The following is a 20,706-nucleotide window of genomic DNA, read 5'->3' as shown; positions in this document are numbered from 1 at the left end:
AGAGAGAGTAAGAGAATTCCAGGAGAATATCTACTTCTGTTTCACTGACTATGCCAAAGCCTTTGACTGTGTGGATCACAACAAACTGCAGAAAATTCTTAAAGAGATGGGAACACCAGACCACTTGACCTGCCTCCTGAGAAACTTGTATGCAGGTCAAGAAGCAACAGTTAGAACCAGACAAAGAACAACAGACTGGTTCCAAATCGGGAAAGGAGTCCGTCAAGGCTGTATACTGTCACCCTGCTTATTTAACTTCTATGCAGAGTACATCACACAGGATGCTAGGTGGGATGAATCACAAGCTGGAATCAAGACTGCAGGGAGAAATATCTACAACCTCAGATATGCAGATGATATCCCTCTAATGGCAGAAAGTGAAGAGGAACTGAAGAGCCTCTTGATGAGGATGAAAGAGGAGAGTGAAAAAGATGACTTAAAACGCAGCACTCAAAATAACAAGATCATGGCATCCAGACTCATAACTTCATGGCAAATAAATGCGGAAAAGTGGAAACAGTGACAGATTTTACTTTCCTGGGCTGCAAAATCACTGAGGATAGTGACTGCAGCCATGAAATTAAAAGATGCTTGCTCCTTGGAAGGAAAGCCATGACAAACCTAGACAGCATATTAAAAGGCAGAGACATCATTTTGCTGACAAAGGTCCAAATAGTCAAAGCTATGGCTTTTCCAGAAGTCATGTATGGAGGTGAGAGAGGGACCATAAAGAAGGCTGAGCGCCGAAGAATTAGTGTTTTTAAGCTATGGTGTTACAGAAGACTCTTAAGAGTCCCTTGGACTGCAAAGAGATCAAACCAGTCAATACTAAAGCAAATCAGTCCTGAATATTCATTGGAAGGACTGATGCTAAAGCTCCAAAACTTTGGCTACCTGATAAGAGCAGACTCACTGGAAAAGACCCTGCTGCTGGAAAAGATCGAGGGCAGGAGAAGAGGGCAACAGAGGATGAGATGGTCGGATGGCATCATTGACTCAGTGGACATGAGTTTGAGCACACTCTGGGAGATAGTGAAGGACAGGGAAGCCTGGCGTGCTGCATTCCTTGAGACTGCAGAGTGCGACAGGCCTTAGTGACTGAACAACAACTTCCATTTTATAACTAAGGCAAGTGAGAAGAATATCAGAGGGAAAAGAAGTATCTTGAAAAGAGGCAAGAATTTAGTTGATACCACCAGGACCATTTAGCATTTATAGAGTCATTCCTTATTTCCTCAAGGATTATTTTCCTTAAAATAAGCAGAGAATTTTTTCTTCAGCAGTTTAGCAGTCAAGTAATAAAAATGATGCTATGATATACAAAAACACAGTAAATAAAAACATTCTCAAGGCATCCACTTCTAAAAATATGTCAATATTGAAAAATCATGCTCTAAATCCTTTTTCTTGAATTCCCCTTAATTGTTCAGAGAACATTAGTAAAGGCATTGTGACTTGCTGACACAGAACCTCCTAAGATTGCTAAATAAACTACATTTCTTCCTGCTGTTCTCAAATAATCTTTTATGTGCTTAAATTTTTTGTTTGCCCTTATGATTTGGAGGAGGGGTAGGCAATTTGGGGTAAAAATGCTTACACAGTAAGACCTTTTTTGTAAACTGCTGAGGGCAGAGAGGGGAGAGAGATTAACAATAATCACTGACTTGTTCTTTTGTTTAAAGGGGAATGAATTGACCCACACATACAGAAAAAAGATCACAGATTATTTAACATAGGTATGCAAACACAAAGTTGCAAAATCACAAAACTTTTACTTGGCAAAGCATGATTTACTTTGACCATTGAAAGAATTCATAATTGTCCTTCCTATGAAAAGGGACATATTTGTCAAAAATCAAGACAGGCACCAGAAAATGGATGTTCATGGTGAGTAGTCACTGCAGAATAAATAAAACAGATCCGTCAGTGCCACTCGTACTACGGAAAGCATGAAACAGTGTGTTAGTGTTCACAGTCCAGAGCAAAAGACTCCCCCCACCCTCAGAGGACTGACTGAGCGGTGTCACACCCAGTCACCAGCAGGCAGCCCTAAAACAGCTATGCCAGGACAAGTCGGCTGTCAGCTCCTCAGTTACGACCAGCTCTTCAACACAACCTGCTCCCTCTGTCTAGCTGACGCTTTCCCCCCATATTGTTTCATCCTTGTGTTGCTCAGGTTTCAGGTCTCACCTTTCATTTCTCCACATCTTCCTTAGGTACCTCCACTTATTACCTCCAAACACTTCATAGCCCCCCGCCTCCACATTATTCTAATACTTACCATTATATGTGTACATAATCGAGCCCACCAGGTTCCTCTGTCCATGGGATTTCCCAGGCAAGAATACTGGAGTGGGTTGCCATTTCCTCCTCCAGGAGATCTTCCCTACCCAAGGATCAAACTCGAGTTTCCAATGTCTCCTGCATTGGCAGGCGGATTGTTCTTCACCACTGTGTCACCTGGGAAGCCCTATTGTATGTTTATGTTATATTAATGTGTTATATGTATCTATGCATATCACACATGAACTAGAAGGTCTCTCTTCCTCTTTGGCTGTACATTCCACAAGAACAGAGACCATGTCTGTTTCACATAACACACAGCAGGCTATTGGATACTGCCTAGTACAAAAGCAAGCACACTTTCTGGAACAGAATGCATCCAGGGTCACTCCAGTACTCTTGCCTGGAAAATCCCATGGATAGAGCCTGGTGGGCTGCAGTCCATGGGGTCGCTAAGAGTCAGACACGACTGAGCGACTTCACTTTCACTTTTCACTTCCATGCATTGGAGAAGGAAATGGCAACCCACTCCAGTATTTTTGCCTGGAGAATCCCAGGGATGGGGGAGACTGGCAGGCTGCCATCAATGGGGTCACACAGAGTTGGACACGACTGAAGCGACTTAGCAGCAGTAGCAGCAGGGTTTCATCTATGGCTGCCATCACTTCACATCCTCAGAGCCTTGACAAGACCATTCCACCTGCCATGCTAGACTAGAAAGACCCTAACAGTAAACAGTAGAGGTTCTCTACTGACCTATAAAAACCACTAGGCTTGCATTCTGGGCTAAAGTGGGGGCAGGAGGGTCCTTCTGTCAGTCTGATTAGTCAACAGTCATGCCAGTAACCGGGCGTGGACTTTTTTTGGATTCCAGAGGACTGCCTGATTGCTTTTCTGTCTACCAACATAAACCCTTACCTGAAGCAGTTGTTCTTTTCCTTTAGAACAGCAGAACCCAATGCAAATTTTGCTTCTGCCTTTCATCTCTGTGGAAGGCAGCCTCCATGACTGCCTTTGCTGCTCTTTGCCTCCTAGGACTCACAGCTCTCGGGCATCAGACTCCACCCCAGGTGAGCAAGGTGTTCTACGTGGCTAGTATGCTGTCATGGAAATGATGGCATGAGACTGCTGAAGCTAAATCCTATAAGACACTGGGGCACCTGCTTTGAGGACTTTATCGTTTGCTCTGGGGGTGCAGGCGGGGGGGATACACTTGTAGGACACTTCGGCAGTCCTGAGCAGAGGTCTGTGATGAACTATGTTCTCCTGCCAACAGCCTGCGCCAACTTGCCAGCCACATAAGTAAGTTATCTTGGAAAAGGATCCCCCTCGCCTTAGTCAGACCTTCAGATGACTGCCGCCTCATTGCTCTCCTGACTGCCATCTCTTAAGAACCTCACCAGAACTAACCTGCTAAAGAGCTTCCGAGTTCTAAACCACAGAAACTGCAGGTGATAATAAAGGTTCATTGTAGCTTCAAGCTACTAAATTTGGGAGTAATTTTTTATGCAGCAGTGTATAACTAATACAATCTTTCACCACTCAAGTTTGCACAGAAAATTTTCAAGAAACTGTCACCACTTACACAAAGGGAAATAAGAAATTCATTTTTATTTTCAGTTTTTCATTTACCCCACAAGTCTCACCTCTCTGTTCATTAGATTCCATAAGGAAGACATAGCAACTGGTTGGGTTATTGAAAAATATTTTAGAAGGATAAAATAAGATTTGTTCTGCTTTTTTAGAGAAAATAATTTTCATATGCTAAGTAGAGAACAGAATTTTCTGAAAGTGATGAAAAGATGAGATAAGAGAGATAGGATAGAGGCTGAAGTGATGCTCTAAAGATCAGGAATGGAAAGGAGGGGAAATAAATTCAGGGATTGGTTCCTTCTATATGTCACAACCTTGCTTTTCTAAATTTTTACTGATGCCAAGCCCCAAGAAACTGTATAATGATCAGCGTGTGGGAGTAAGATACACAGTATGACAAATCCCAGGAGGCAGGGAAATGTGTACTAGTAATAAAAGAAAGAACCAAGTTACAGCCCTTGAATATCAAGATGATTTTAGAAGGTGCGTGCATGTGGGTGTGCTAAGTCACTTCAGCTGTATTCAACTCTGCAATTTCATGGACTGTAGCCCACCAGGCTCCTCTGTCCATGGGATTCTCCAGGCAAGAATACTGGAGTGGGCTGCCATTCCCTTCTCCAAGGGCTCTTCCTGACCCAGGATAGAACCTGCGTCTCTTACGTCTCCTGTATTGGCAGGTGAGTTCTTTACCCCTAGGGCCATCTGGGAAGCTCCAATTTTAGAAAGGTATATGATGGCAATTTGGCAAAAACACCAGTCTTACTTCTCAATTCTATGGAGAAGCATTCTCAAATGTTTTCTTTTGTTTTTTCTCTATTCCCTGTCATAATAAATGTGGAACATAAAATGTTCCAATTAGAAACAGAGATGTGTTACCATGATTCCTAAAGGTGGTTAATGAGCCTTTTTTTTCTAACAGAAGAATTCTGAATTCATTTGAATATTTCAGTTATTGATATTAAATTCCTTTTAGCCTCATACTGCTTCTGTTTTCTTTTTCAAAGTCTTCTTTCTAGGTTTCCTTCCACTTTTATTATAAAATAGGCTAGAAAAACTGGGATAATCAATAGTGAGTATATAATTAATATTTTCTCTTAACATATTCAAAGGGCTTCTTTAAGGAAGGCTGGGAGAAACAATGATAAAAAAAGTTTAATTATCCACTGGTTACAGTTAATATTGACTTGATCAGCATTAGAATTTCTATGCATTTTCTTTCTATAGAAGGCAAGGAAATCAACAGAAGGAAGGTCTTCATAAGTGCCCTTGGACTGTTGGGGTAACTGGGTTAAAAAAAAAAACAAACAAGACCTCAAATATGCAAAAAACTAGGCTGAATTTGGTTAGAGGCAATTTCCCTCAAAAAAAAAATAATAATCAAAGTATAACTATCTTAATTACTTTGTGAGTAGAATTAGCATCGTTACACATCATCAACAATTACCAAAATCCCCTGAGCTTCTCAAAGTCCTCACCAACAAAGGAAACAGAAAGATAAGAAACTCCTTTACAAGCAAAACCCAGAGGCAGAACAAAAGTGTTGAGATAGCTCGTCAGTACTGCCAGCTCAGCCAGAGCTATCGCCTTGCTGCCAACTCTTGAGTTCCAGAATTTTTAGGCTGACTCTTATAAGGGAATCCTTGGCTTTCCAGAATTAACAAGAGAACAGTTTGAAAGATCCTGAGCCAGAACCAACCAGTTAAAAGTGCCCCTGATTCCTGCCTGGCCCACAGAAACTGTGTAAGGTAATACAATGTTGTTTGAAGCTGCTAAGTCTGGGGACTGTTCACTATGCAGCAACAGACGCTAGTATTTCTCATGACTCAAGTTCACACAGTTTGCTAGATTCTCATCATTTGTAATATAAAAGGCAAGAATATATTTTATATGAAGAAATATAAAATAATCACTAACATGTAACATGCAGACAAATGAAAACAAGTTTGTTAACACAATTTCTTCAGTTGCAGTTAACTGTAACTGTGATAAGGCTGGCAGTATAACGTTATGGGCGCTGATTCTTTTACCTAATTTGCCCTAACTTTTATGAATAGCTTCTCTACCTCAAAACCCTTTCAAATTCCTACAACATGACAGCAGAAAGGAAAATGAGAAAGGAAGTTAACTTATGACAATTTTAGGCTGGAATTACTGCAAACTACAAATCCAAGTATTCCAAGAAAGTTTTTTTTTTTCTTTTTTAATATTTCTGTATTTGAAAGAATTCTAGAATAGTGACTATAATGCCTTCAGAGCCATTCTTCATCCTTGGGTGAACTGAGTTATCTCTAAAAAGTGGCTTTTTCTTAAATAACAAGTCAAGAAATTTAGGTTTTTCCATCTCTCTATATAAACTGGCATAAAGTTAAAGCAGCTACTAGGGTAAAAATATGACCTTTCATAAAAACAAAGGCTCTTGTTAATAAATTTAGAATTTTATAGATGAGATAGGTGTTACTTAGTGCTTATTTTCATATGAAAAAAACGGTAAGATAAGCAGACAAAATGGTGGATGGCATAAGAAAATAAAAAAGTCACATACCCTTAAGAGGATCATGCTCTGCTCTCATAATATCAATAAGGGAATTTTCCAGAGAGTGCATATTCAAACTGTCATACATTCTACTTCGATCCTGGAAGAGAAGAAAAAAAAAGAATACAGTCAACACAATTTTTTCAAAAAGTGATGATTAATGTACTATTTAAATCTTACATAAATCAGGACATTTGACTAATATAATATTACTAGTCAGTTTGCAACCCAAGACAATGTCAATAACTAAGGATCTCTTGAGCTTAATATCTCTTGTACTGGAGGACAATAGATTTCATACATTGATCTCCAAAATTCCATATCAAAAGTATCTCATTTAATCAGCAGTATTAATGCAATACAGTAAAAACAATTTCTGTTGTTATCATTCTCAACTTATAAATATTTCTGAAATCTTATACACACAGAAAGCATTTTCAGTTGTTATTTAACTTTTAAACTTTAAACTTTTCACATATATATATATATAGGAATTTGGACACTGGCCCTTGAAAAATAAATATTTGGGGTGAAAAGGCTTAATTCCATAATGCACCATACTTTAAACACCAAACATTGTATGCTATTTAATAGTCAGAATTTCATAATAAAGAATGCATAAGCATCCTAAACAGTAAAAATTAAAAGCATGAAATACCAATTTCAGAACAAAGACAAACATCAAGAATAATCTTGACATATTGATCTCTGCATTTCCAAATCTTCTCTCCCCTCTACCCACTGTTGCAAAAAATGAAGGCAGGGGAGAAAAGGGCAAAAGAATTTTCACCACAGCAAGTTTCCTATATCATCAAGTCTCAGCACAAAGTCTTTTGTGAGTTGGAAATTTTGTTTGCTGAATGTCAAACCCTCAACTTGCTTACTAGAAGGAATCTGATTCTATAATGCTCATGAATTTATATTGCATTCTGTTCAATATACATTCAATAAACTTGAACAAATATAGACAGGGAGCCACCACAGCAAGCCCTGGCCTGTGCCCCACTAATTGCCAGGCAGTCTGTTCCCAAATTACGCCCATGTTAACCCCACTCATTTAGGTTTAAGTGTGTACCCTACCCGGTGGTTATGTGTTGTGTGTAAATGAGGGGAAAGTTCAGCAGGCAGGCCACTTTCAACTCTCAAAGAATGATGAACACAGAAAAAGGAAAGGAAGAACCGGAAAAGTTGGGGAAAAAAGTCTCCACCGAAATCAGAATGAGGCACTTCTTAACCTAGGTCCCTGAGCTTCAAGGACCATGACATCTGTGAGATTATGTAATGCTCCGTATGGACATGTATATGTGATTTTTTCCTGAAAAGGTTTATGGCTTTCCTTAGTTTTCCAAAGGAGTACACAATCCAGAGAAGATCCAGAACCACTCTTTTAGAAAGCCGAGGAAAAACATAAGAAGCTTTTCTTAGAGTATGCTGACTTTTAAAAATTCTCCTCTGATGTTTCAATGAAGGTTGCAAGCTTTTTTTTGCGGGGAGTGGGGGGCGGGCATATCACCACTGCAGACTAAATAAGTCACTATCAGAGAATCTGAAACTGTGCAAATCAACAGTGAAGGACAGAAAGAATACTAGACCTGAGGATCCTGCTGGAGCTTCATCACTACCTACATTAGCACCCCTTACTTAGTTTTATTTAGACTCCTGAGATGTAACACACCCACCAGTAATAGGTGTTCCCTAGAACAATGACCTTAATTGGGATGGAGGCACAGTCACTGAGCTGTAACAGCGACTCTTGCACTTAAGCATGCTTCAGGAACATCTGGAAGGCTTGTCAGACATACGAGTTTGCTGGGACTCATCAACTGATTCAATAGGTCTGATTCAACAGACCTGGAGTGGTCTCTGAGAATTTTATTTCCAGTAAGTACCCAGGTGATTCCGAGACTGCTGGTCCAAAGACCACACTTTAAGAAGCATTGCGCTTCTTAACCTGAACCTACTTAACCTTTTTAGGCTTTGTTCCATCTTCAAGAAAATAAAATAATCGCATCAAACTAGATGATGTCTAAAGTCCACTTTAAAAATAATAGAAATAATGGAAAAGCAAAAAACTTACAGTAGTATATAATAAATAAAACTGGGATACAGAAAAACTTGGGCAGAAATGACATGCAATTTTTGTAATCTATCCAAAAATGTCCATCTTTTGTGCTTCTACTGTATGAGTTCATAACTAATTTGTTGGTTTTCCTGCCTCTGTCAATGAATTTCTAAGTTAATTCTAAGTAGGGACCTGCTAATTATGGAATATAGCTATCTCTCAAATGTTTGTTGAATGAACAGTATTTATCTTTACCATAAAAACTGCAAAAGTTTAAGTTGAGTTCAGTGAGGGCAAAGACTGCACTTTTACGTGGTAATTACAAAGGACTGCAAATCTTCTCAGAATCCTCCATGGACTAGGTACTCAAAATGTTAAGTAACTAAGCTGAGACAAGTATCAGGTAATAATGTGACTTTGCTGTCGACTTGAATTTCCAACCACACAATAAAAGATTATATTCAAAGCTCCAAAATGTATTTAAAATATAGAATTTAAAAAGTAAACTGTCATGACAAAAATCTTTTAAAAAGTATGCTGTATCTAAGGGTTCTAAGATGGAATATAACATAGATACTTATAACATAGATACTTTATAGTCTATTGATCTTAAATTCTTACAAAGAAATGTGTTATGGTTCAGGGCTATCTTCTCAGGCTTATGTTTTCTGAACAGAATCAGACCATGTCTTCAGTCAACCATGACTGTCTTCAGTCAACCTATGAACTTAATTAATGGTAACTAATACCACCCAAATTTGCATTTCTCATACAACTTTGATTTATGTATTTATTTGGCCAGCCTCTACCTCCACCAAGGAGTATGATTTTGCTTTAGAGCATAGCAAAATTAATGCAGAATCCTATATATACTGTCAACGGGCCATGGATAATATTTCAGGTATGAAGAGATAATACATAAGCAAGTTATTCAGTAAATGTATCAACTCTGGCAACTCTTATTTTAAAATAAAAAAAGCCACATGTATTAACAGCTTTAGCTTTAATGCCTATATCCAACTGAAACAGTGAGATGCCCACTTATAAAGTCCCTTATTCTCCTTTGCATATCAAGTCTCATCATGAAACAAACTCCTATTTCAGCAAAGGAAATAGCAAGCTATTTTAAAACTATTAACTTAGTTATACTTTATTAAGCATCAGCTGCAGCCCACATGATTTTTAAATCACCAAATACAAAATAGCCTTGAGCAGGCAAAGAGCTCATGACCTCGAAAAAGTTAGTTTCTGGGTAATGGAACCTGGATGTTATTCCCATTAAAAAAAAAAAAAAAAAACAGATAATTCCATTAAGTAAAGTGTGGGGATTAAAATATAACTTCTGAAAAAAAAAAAAAAAACCAAAACAGAAACGTATCTGATTACAAGACAAACACTCATGCACTCTTCAGGAATAGGGACATTAGAACAAATTGTGTTCATGTAAACTCCCATTGGTTCAAAACCTAAATGGAAATCCTGAATCCATTTTAAAGTTACCATAAACACAGGAATACTGATTATCAAAAAAATGATGGGAAATTGCAGCGATGTAATTTACATTTATTACTACATGGCTATTTGAAAATAGCCAATACATTTCACAAAAGTAAGAATCTACCAGAAAAAGTTTATCCAAATCTACTGCAGAAATATGAAAGCTATGTGGCAAAGAACCAACTAAATGGGCTTTCAGAAACTGAGACTACAGTATCCCACAACAATGAACAGGCAAAAATTAGAACACAATCGTAAAAAAACCCAACAATCTCTTATATTCTAATAGTTTGCTACAGTCTTTAAATACAGACATTTGCCAAAAAGACTTAGGGAAGCAACAACGAACTCCTAGAAAGACTGAAAAACACAGAAAGAACAAAGTCATTCTAAGTTGAAAAAGGATGACCTGGGAAAGACTATAAACACTGAAAGGTAATTAATGTGGTCAACAGTGATATTAAAATACAACAAAAGGAACTTAAACTTACTTAAAAGGGAACTTTCTGGGATGTTGTATTTTTGCTTTGACATAATCAAAACAACCCTGTTTATTTCAAAAGAAGTAGGTAAGTAGAAGCTTTTTCCTTTTGACAATGATGTGTCCTCCCTATGAAAAAAGAGGCAGGTTATAGAAAGCCCACCAGGCTCCTCTGTCCATGGGATTCTCCAGGCAAGAATACTGGAGTGGGTTGCCATGCCCTCTTCCAGGGAATCTTTCCGATCCAGGGGTTGAACCTGGGTCTCCAGCATTGAAGGCAGGTTCTTTACCATCTGAGCCACAAGAGAAGCCCATAGAAAAACTCTATAACATCATATTTAAAGTTATACCAGATGGCTTGGGCATATCTTCTTCTGCCTAAGTAGAAAGATCAACTTTTGTTGTATTTTTGTGTTTAGTTCTCCTGATTATACTCTCCTACCACACCTTACTGAACGAGCAGCAGATACTGTACTGCTCTGCCTCAGGACTCAATGCAGCTCTCAATCTCATACACTCCCATCCGATTCTCTGGTTGTTCCACACAGAGATATCCCTTACTCATCCAACTGGACTTTCATCTTCTCAAAAGCAAAGAACAGTATCTCCCTGGACCCATCTCCAGGGTCAAGCACTACCGCATATACAATGAATATACATTTCTTGACCTTCCTTTATTATTCTAATCCTCAAAAAAGAGCTGTAACAGTGATTTAGGGGGAAAAACATCAAGCCCCAAATAGCCAAAGCTAATTTAGTATCCACAATGGTTAAATAAAATGGAAAGGTAAGTAAAAAAATACCTGGTGTAAGAATGTATCAAGTACAAGTAAAGAACTGAACACAGATAGGAAACAAAAAGGCTCATACGCACAGATAACCAGATCCCATCCTACCTTAGTTTCAGTAGGGATGATAGTTTCACAATTACCAGTGGCCCTATAACTCATCTAGTTTAAGAATCACAATTTAAGGAACACTTCATTAAATGAAAACTTGGACTTGGCCTTGTTTTTTGTATAATGTGAATAAAGCCTCCAAAGAATGTATTTTTCTGAGAGGTCCCCAGATTATCACATCACATCATAATAGCCTGGATATTAAAGATTAGAAAAAAATATCTTCAGTTAATTCAAGGTAGTTTATGTACATTCCCAGGAATTGCAGGGAGAACATCTATAAGACCCCAAGTCTAGAGCTGGAAAAAAATTTATATATATATATATATATATATATATATATATTCAGCTAAAGAGCAGGCCAGCTCTCACAGGCTTTACAGGCTATAACACAGTTTTAAAGGCATGGTGTTGGTTTGTTTACAGAAAACTGATATGCCTATATAAACTAAGTAATAACCTCAGCTTCTAGTATATTTCCTCTCCATTGAAAATATTCCAGTATTAATGAATAAATATACTGCAGCCTGTTTATCTGCCTGAAAATTCAAGCTTAAGGTAATTTAGAATTCATACTTTTGAGTATGACTTAGCACATTAGCAAGAGTAGCTAATAGCATTTTAAACAAAAGTAGTATTATATTTAGCCTTAAAGAAACTAATAAAAATACATTCATTTTAAACTCAGAAATGAATATAACAATTTATATTTGTTTTTAAAAAGTTTTTAATCTGAAGTTTTTTGATTAAAAAGAGGGTATTTTAAATAAGGAAATGCCAATGTGAAAATTTTACATACAACTGAAATAAAACCAATGTACAAAACTATTTCTTTTCCATTTACTAAATTCAGTTACACGTCCCATTCTTGGTATAGGTTAGGCCAGGTACAAGAATTAAGACTTTAGTTCTATGGTTTACTACAGTTTAGACTTAAATCAATTTGAGACTTCAGGAAATTTTAAAAGTTAAATGTTTTTAAATAATTTATTTGTTAACTAAAATGTATTAGTATAAAAATATTGTATATGATGAAAAAAGATCATAAATGAAAGTAATCTTCCCAGATATTTAAGTGTCTAAGTATTTTCTATAATTTTAACTTTGCCAAATAGTGAGGAACTACCCAACTGTTTAAGATACCAAATGCAGCTGCTGCTTTAGTTTGTAGCTGCTGCTGTATTTCTAAGAAACTCAACTTCAAATACCTCAACCTTTTATGGAAAGACAGAAACCCTGAACAAATTTTGTATAGTAAGTACCCTTAGGGTACTCAAAGAAAAAACAATATTGCTTTTAAGGCCAGGTGGGATGTCATACAGGGTACCTCCACCGCCTGGGACCAATGCCCATTGCTCCCCCTGGCCCCCGAATAAAGCAAGACCCTTGTATTCTAAAAATAAAGAAGGGGGGATAAGGAAGCAAGGAGCAAAAGACATAGCCACAATAGATGAAAGGAAGCACAAGAGCTGGCTACGAAGGCCTTACAGGATCTAGTTCTAGACATTTCTCTTACAGATAGGGAAAGTATGACCCAAAGAGATGAAAGCCCATAAACTGTGTCATTCAATGTCAAAAAACTCGTGACAGGAAGATGATGATTCAGGTTTCAGATCTCCTTTTCTTCTAGGTCAGTTCACTTTACACTATCTTTTTCTTCACCATTCTCTTCAACTTCATCCTCATATCTTGGGCTCAGGAATCCACAGGGATTGCCAATATCTCAGTAATTTACCAAAAAATAAAAATAAATTATCCTTATGCATCAAAATCCTTTTTCCTAAAGTGAATTTACCTTAAATCCTAAGGGCATAGATAAGAGCAGAGAAGCTGAGTGGGAGGGCTGACGGTTCTCATCCTGTGGCAGTCCCATGGGCACCTCTGCAGAGCCCAGTTTGAAAATTTCCCTTTCATTATGACCTCTATCTATTGCAGCATTTTTCTACCCACTGAAGCCATCTTAATAACCTAATCTCTCAACATCTGCCCCCCCAACCCCCATGGATCCTCACTGATATCTTTGTCTTCTTTTTCCTCCACAGTTACACATCCCGCTCACATATCCTCCTGCTTCCTCCTGGTACAACCTCTTCAAATAATTATGTCCTTTCTTGTCTAAAAACATGTCCCTTGCCACCTTTAAAATAATTACCAGTTTTGCTCTTCTAGCATACCATCTCCTAGGCATTTATGTATTTAATTAGAACACCATAACTCGAAAATGCCCACTAATATAGCCTAGAAGAAGAAGAGAGGAGAAGAGAGGAGAGCAGAAATAGATGGATTACACTGCAACATTAATAAGATAATAAATTACAAATTACATGCGATACATACTTATTTCTAACTGGAGATCCTGGCAGGACTACTTTGGTAAATAGGTGGACTTATTTAAAACAAGTGCTAATGGCTGATTACTGAAGTTACTGCCAACCCTCCCAGTTAGAATGCTATTTTCAAATGTAATATTAATCTGTTTATACAGTCTTTACTTGTAAAATCATTTCATGTTGATAAAGTAACTAAGGATAACAGAGCTCCATTCACTGGACTCCCACAATGTCAAGTCTATGGTCATTCAAACTTGGGCTCTGTAGTAAAGAATCCTCTTTTTGGAGGATTGAGTGTTCTACTGGTCCTGCAAATTATTCTCATCACCTGGTACCCAGTACGCATTCAGATTTCATCTGCAGCAAGAGAGATAGCATTTTGTAACCATAAAGGATTTGAAGGTAATTCGATTAAGACTTGACTCTCAGATGTTTGACTCAGTTTCTTTTCTACAAGGAACTGATTATTTGAGAGCAGATAAGTGTATATAATAGCAGCAACAAAATTTAGAGAAATACCATAAAATTTTTTATAAAGGTGAAAAACTGAACTAAGGGCTTTCTTAGAAGTATATCTCAAGACAAATACAGCATGATTCATGAAAAAGTTTGCCAAAAAATTCTATAAAACATTTATGAAATATACAACTAGATGTTAAACATATGATTTTATACCTAACTGCAAATGATTCTGAAGACACAAAATATGTTCAGTTTAAATGATTCTGAAAAGAGATAAAAGGTGTTCAGTTTGACTGATGTTTAAAGTTAGGTGCACTTGGGTATATGATTCCTTTTTCCAAAAACAAATCAATTACGTTCAGGAAATATAAAATGGTTATGAGTTACTTTCAAATTTAAAAACAAAGCACTTTAAATAGTTTAAGTGATCTTTTAAAAATAAATTGCTGTCATACTTTCTGACATATGCTTAAACAAGTATAATTGAAAAGTACATACTCAATCCTACTCACAATACAAATACTAAACCCCTAGCCAAAATCCTGATAAGTACACACTGTGCAGCCTACCTGGTCTATTCTGGATGTTCCGGCTGCAGTGCACCAACTATCTTGGAGTGAATCTGAGCCCCAAGCTGGCAACTGCAAACTAGATCTCACCTTCAATAGCATAGAAGTTTTCATCAGAAACAAGCAGTTCTCTTCCCCATACCCACCCACAAAAAAAAAAAAAAAAGAAAGAAAGAAAGAAAAGGAACAAAGAATGAAAAGAAAAAAAAAACAATCAAAAGTTCTATCTTGCATCTTTGTTCCATCCTCTAACAGTGTTAAGGGAAAGATATTCTCATTTTAGATAATATAAGGGGACTTCATTAACTTAAAATATCAACAAAATATTAAAGGTCTGAAAAAATGTCTAATCCTCATAAATATTAGGCCACATTTAGAAAAAGTCACTAAATCAGTGAACAAATTTGAATTCAACGTAAAACACCCTAATATTATTTTGCCTCGATCAGAGCTGCACTAACTATATTTGAATATACATACTGCTGATCATAGTTAAATTCATGAACAATTACTAAATATTTTAGTTTAGCTATATTGGAGGAGAAACTCATTTTGGTGGCCTATTAAAGATTAATAAATTAAGGCATTCACATGGAGCTGCAAATTAAAAAGCTTCAATATGAATTTAAGAAATATAGCAGGGTTTTTCTGTACTTTATGAAGCTTATTTTCTATTATGTATTTAGAGAAATTTTTTTTTAGTCTCATTTTCTCTGTATAGGTATTTCATCCTATGATAATTAGACACTTAAACATTGGAGCTTTCTCATTTTAATCCATGAACTTTAACATACTATTACAACTACTACCACCCAATTTCCTATATTGAAAGACTAACATTAGAAACAAGGCCATTTATACACCATTCTTACCTGTAAGGGTAAGAGTGTATTACTATTGTTGTCCGTTCTGAACACATTATCTTCAATCCAAGATTTTGGAGTCAGTGATGGAGTAGAGCGAGTGAATTTCGGCGGTGCTATGACATTACCAGAAAAAGGTTTCTTCAATGGAGATATCTGATTCATAGCTCCTGGAAGCCCCATGTTTCCAGTTCTACGGTGATCTCTGCCGTGCATCGCTCCCCAGGACATACTTCCGGTGCCCCAGCCACTGCTTTGATGGTTGCTCCAAGGAGATTGTTTCAGAAGAGGCTGGGGAAAACACATCTATTTAAATTACAGGCATTTAAAGAGTTTATAATTGAAATCCAAACATAGGCCTGAGTTAAGAATTCATATAATCTTTTAAACAATGAGTATTTAATAGACTTGAGATCTTATATATGAAAACATATTCACTTAATGCTAGGTGACTTTTCGTACTCTCGTCTACATAAATTATAATGAATCAAGCAGGTATTTCACAACAATTACTAAAACAGAACCATGCAGTTACTTTTTTTCCCCTTCAAAGAGAGCCATATACATGACTGATATGAAGAAAAAACTAAAGATAAAAATTGAAATTAACTTTGATATAACTTAACACTATGATTTTTACGCAATCATATTCTGCTAAGCCTACCACTAGAAATAGTTATTTATTAAAATATACCAATCATATGAGTGACATATTTAGACTTTAGGTTTCTAATACAAGTTATATCACTGTAAAAGTGGTAAATAACATTTGGCTTTATTCTATTGCATGGAATAAAAATGCCTTTGGGGGATAGAGAAAATACAAGAAATATCTCTTTTTTTGCACTGTTTATTCAACTTTTAAAATATTTTATTCCACTTTTAATGTACTTTCTTTGAAATTTTTGTAGTTGTTATTTCACTTAACTATCCAAGAAACTGTTATTATCTGCTATTATCCATAGGTGGATACACTGAGATAACTATATACTTTGATCATTCTAGTAGAGATCTTAATAATACAAGTCTGCATTAATGTCATCCATTTTCAAAAATAAATTATACTCCAAAACAGAACCAATGACAATAAAAGTTAAGTCATCAAAGAATGAAAAATTCTCCAAGAGGCTATAACTGTAGATTTTGAAGAGTATTAATCGCTAGCAATTAATTGTCAATAAGCTTATAATTTAATAATTTTGTGATAAAGTTACTGTAAGTCAAGCACCCTTAAACCTATTTTTTGCATAAACCTGGTCTATAGTACCTGTTTAAAAAAATTTTTTAATGCTAATATAACCATGAATATATACTACCCTTTTCCCCTCTACATACTTCAAAAGCATAGCTAAGGGTCCATGGACAAATCCCTTGAGGGCCTTACTTTCCTCATGGACACAGTGCTCAAACTTCTCTTGTAGTGATCTAAAATTCCATTTAATAGCTGGGTGACCTTTTACACTCCATTGCAAGACCCTTCTGTTTGACAAAAAGCAGATTACAGTTAAATATGGATCTCTGTATACAGTCTTCTAATAATAGTCCATGGCCTCAAGAACACAAACATACCTATTGATAATTGCCGCCACAGGTTTCCAGCTAAAACAGAAAGACCCTGACATCCGAAAGATAGTTCTTCAAGATCAGGGAAATCATGGAAAAGTGGCATATTATTTCAAAATTACCTAATTTCAACTCTTACAGGCCACATTCTCCTTTCTCAGGGAGAAACCAGTGGACTGATTCAACAAAAGCTGTTAACTGTTATTCTGGTTAATTTAAATAGACTGTTAACTGTTACTTGGGTTAATTTAGATAGTAGTCACCCTCTTGAAAAGGTTAATCCTTAAAAACTAACCGGTCAATGGAAAAAGTTACATCAGTAAGTTAATACTTAAGGTTAAGGTCCAATTTTGCTTCTCAATCTTTAATCACTGAAGTGGCCTTAGACAGAATAACCACTTTAATAAATGCTGACTAGATAAAAAAAAAAAAAAGAATAACAAAATACTCTTTCAATGTCAACTAACCAACTCAGCGGTCACTCGGACGTTGTCCTGACAGGATAACAACACAGACCTTGAATTTCAGAAAGGACCCGGATGAATAACCTGCCTGTTATGATTTTATAGTTACACTACTCCCTTAAAATATACCCCCTTAAAATAATCTTCAAAAGAAGATTACGGCGACAAAAAAAAAAAAAAAAAAAGGAAAAGTCTTCTCTTCAAGGTAACACACTAATCGCAGGCTCGTTTAGTTTTAAAACCTACAAGGTATTACCGAAACCTTGAGAGGCACAGAAAGTGAAACAACCTTGCAGCACCTATCTCAACCATCTGACAGCTCGGGGGGCCGACCCACGCGGGGAGGCAGGCAGGTCGGCGGGAGGAGTGCTGCCCGGCGGCCCCTCGCCGACGCGGGTCCCGTCGGGTTAGGCGGTGCGGCGGCCACCGCCTCGCCCGCGACGGCTCCCTCCGGCCAATTCAGGAGAAAAGAAACCCCAGAGCAAAAAGGCCTTTCCTCCCGTTCCCCCACTGGACGGCGGCGGAGGCTCACGGGCTGCCCACACGCGTCGCCTCCGGTAATCCTTCCCCAGCTCGCTTCCCACAGCCGCTCCCCCCGAGGCCGCCGCCCGAGCCGGCCGGTCCCGCGTCGCCGGCCCCTCGGTCCCCGAACCCCGGCCGCCTCCCCGCGTCTCCAGGGCTGGGGAAGCCGACCGGCTGATCGGCCGGCCGCCCGCCCGGCCAGGGGGCTCCGGCGGAGCCCCGGGGTCCCCCGCTCCGCGGGACCTGAGGGGACGTCGCGCCCGGACACCCGCCGCCCCGGCCCGGGCGCCATTCCGCCCCGGCCCCAGCCTCCAGCGCCGCGCCGGGGCGTTCGAGGGGGCGCCCGGCCGGGGCCACTTCCAGCCGGGCCCGCCTCCGGAGCACCACGGCTCACGGTGGCCACAGCCCTCCTGCCCCTCCGGCGGCCGGTGGCCCGAGTCCCGTGGCCCTTCACCGCCCTCCGCGTCCCACTCCCTCGGGCGAGCGGTCCTCGCCGCGGCTCCTCGGGGCCGCTCGGGCCGAGCCCGGTCTCCGGCCGCCCCGCCCGCGGTCTCCCCGGCCCCGCGTCGCAGCCCGGCGGCCGCCCGTCCGCCGTTACCTGGTGGTGGTTGTAGGAGTTCCTCTGCTGCAGGAAGGCGGCGGCCGCCGCCTGGTGCTGCTGCTGGAGCTGCGGGCTGACGGGCGACCTCCGGCTCTGCGGCTGCTGCGGCGCCGCGGGCGGCGGGGGCTGCTGCTGAGGTAAATTCATGGCGGGCGGCGGGGGCACGGCGGCCGCCGAGAAAGGGCCCCCGAAGCCGCCGCCGCCACCGCCGCTCGCCGGCACGCTGAGCCCCGCGCAGCCGTGCGGGGACACCGGCGAAAAGCTCGGGAAGAAGGCCGGGTTCATGGACGACGGCAGCCCGGGGTAGAAGCCGTTCTCCGAATCAGGGCTGGGCGGCGGCATGGCGCTGAGCGAGCCGCCGCCGCCGCCGCCACCGCCACCCGGGGTGGCGGCCGACGAGCCCGGCGGCTGCGGCTGCGGCTGCGGCGGCTGCTGGGGAGGCGGCGGCGGCGGCGGCTGCTGGGGCGGCGGCGGCGGCTGGGACTGGGGCGGCGGCGACGCGGTCTGCACGGACCAGGGGGTGCCGAAGCCGGGCAGCGGCGGCGGCGACGCGGAGCCGCCTCCCCCTCCGCCTCCGGGGGGCCCCCCGCCCCCGCTGCCGCCGCCGCCGCCGCCGCCCGGGTGCGGAAGGTCTGGGCTCTGCAGGCTGCTGAAGGCGCCCGCGCCGAGCGCCCCGCCGGGCAGGAGGTTACTGGGACTGTTGAGCAGAGGGTGGTTGGGAGACTCCATGGAGCCCGGCGCGGGGTTCACCGGCGTCGTCGAGGGGGCCAAGCCTGCATTGGGGGGCTCGGCGGCGCTGCCCTCGCCCGCGGCCGGGGTCTTGCGAGGGCTGCCCGCGCCTCCGTGGCGGCGCCGCGGGGCTGCGGGCGGCGAAGGCTGGAGCTGCGGGAGCGGGGGCAGGTCGGCCGGGCGCTGCCGCGGGGCGAAGTCCTGCGGCGGGAGGTGCTGCGGGTGCGGGAGGCTGAACTGCGGCGGCGGCGGCGGCTGCTGGCGCTGGACGGTCGGCGCCGGCTGGAGGAGCTGGCCGGGCGGCGGCGGCGGCGGCGGGCTGAACCGGCCCGGGCAGTGGAGCGACGGCGGCAGCGGCTTCGAGTCCGGAGGGTGGGGAAGATGGGGAGGGCTGAACTCTTTCCTCTTCTGGCTGCTCAGCTGCTGCTGCTGCCGCTTACTGAAGTCCTGCGGGGAGGAGGTGCGGCGGCAGCAGCAGCAGGAGGCGGAGGAGGAGGAGGGGTGGTGCAGACTCGGTTTGAAGTCCTGGGAGGGGAGGAGGTGGGTCACACCCGCGTTCGTGCCGCCGCCGGGGTGGTGGTTGGGGAGTTTCTCCGTGGCCGCCGCCCCCGAGAGCGGCCGCGCCGGCTGCTGTGTCAGCCCCAGCAGCAGCTCATCCTGCATGGTCTGCTGATGCGCCAGGAACGGGGAGGAAGAGGAAGCAGCGGCGGCAGCAGCCGAGCGGTCCGCGCCGCCGCAGCCGAGGGGGATCGACAAGGGGGAGGAGGCCTCCGAGAAGCCGGTGACAGGCAACGGCGGCGGCGAGAGCGGGCCGAAGGGCGTGGCGGAGGGCAGCGGGGCGGCGGGTCCCGCGGCGGAGGGACAGTACGCCCCGCCACTGAACAGGGACCCGGGGCTGTTGCTTCGGAGAGGGGCGGTGTGCAGCACCCCAAAGCCGAAGTCCCTCATTTATCAGGCCGGCGGCCGCGGGAGGAGACGCGCCCCGTCCTCCGCCGCCGCCCTGCCTAAGAAGCCGCCGGATCTGAGGTGGAGCGGCCGTGGTGGAAGGAGGTGGGGCGGGGGGAGTCAGTGAAGGAGGGACACCGTGACTGAGCCAGGGGGCACCGACTTCGGCCCCCGCCACCCCTCGCGGCGCTCACCGCCACCTCCCGAGACCGGCTCGGGCTCCGCCGCCGCGGCCGCCGCGGCCGCCGCCGCCCAGGCCGCTTAAGAAGCCCGGAACGTGCGTCAGCGCCACCTCACAATCACGCCGCCC

The 20,706-nt window shown here is 42.1% G+C and overlaps 1 protein-coding gene across 6 annotated transcripts in view; it reads right to left on the bottom strand.

Moving 5' to 3' along the window:
- Positions 1-20,399, bottom strand: part of CPEB2 (cytoplasmic polyadenylation element binding protein 2) — an 83,091-nt gene extending 62,692 nt beyond the window's left edge. For 2 of the 6 annotated variants that reach the window (XM_068975190.1, XM_068975189.1), the window contains exons 1-4: positions 18,720-20,399; positions 15,582-15,863; positions 14,710-14,799; positions 6,419-6,509 (exon numbers count right to left, since the gene is read on the bottom strand). In XM_068975190.1, coding sequence (XP_068831291.1) covers positions 6,419-6,509; positions 14,710-14,799; positions 15,582-15,863; positions 18,720-20,399 — 2,143 coding nt within the window. Of the gene's footprint in view, positions 1-6,418; positions 6,510-14,709; positions 14,800-15,572; positions 15,864-18,719 lie in introns of all 6 variants that reach the window. The other 4 variants (XM_068975194.1, XM_068975192.1, XM_068975193.1 and 1 more) reach the window with 2 other exon arrangements.
- Between the last annotated feature and the right edge of the window lie 307 nt (positions 20,400-20,706).

This window comes from Capricornis sumatraensis, chromosome 7, assembly GCF_032405125.1.
Source record: "Capricornis sumatraensis isolate serow.1 chromosome 7, serow.2, whole genome shotgun sequence".
Taxonomy (NCBI): domain Eukaryota; kingdom Metazoa; phylum Chordata; class Mammalia; order Artiodactyla; family Bovidae; genus Capricornis; species Capricornis sumatraensis.
The sequence above is the reverse complement of the archived record's forward strand: the minus strand, read 5'-3'. Positions and strand labels throughout refer to the sequence as shown.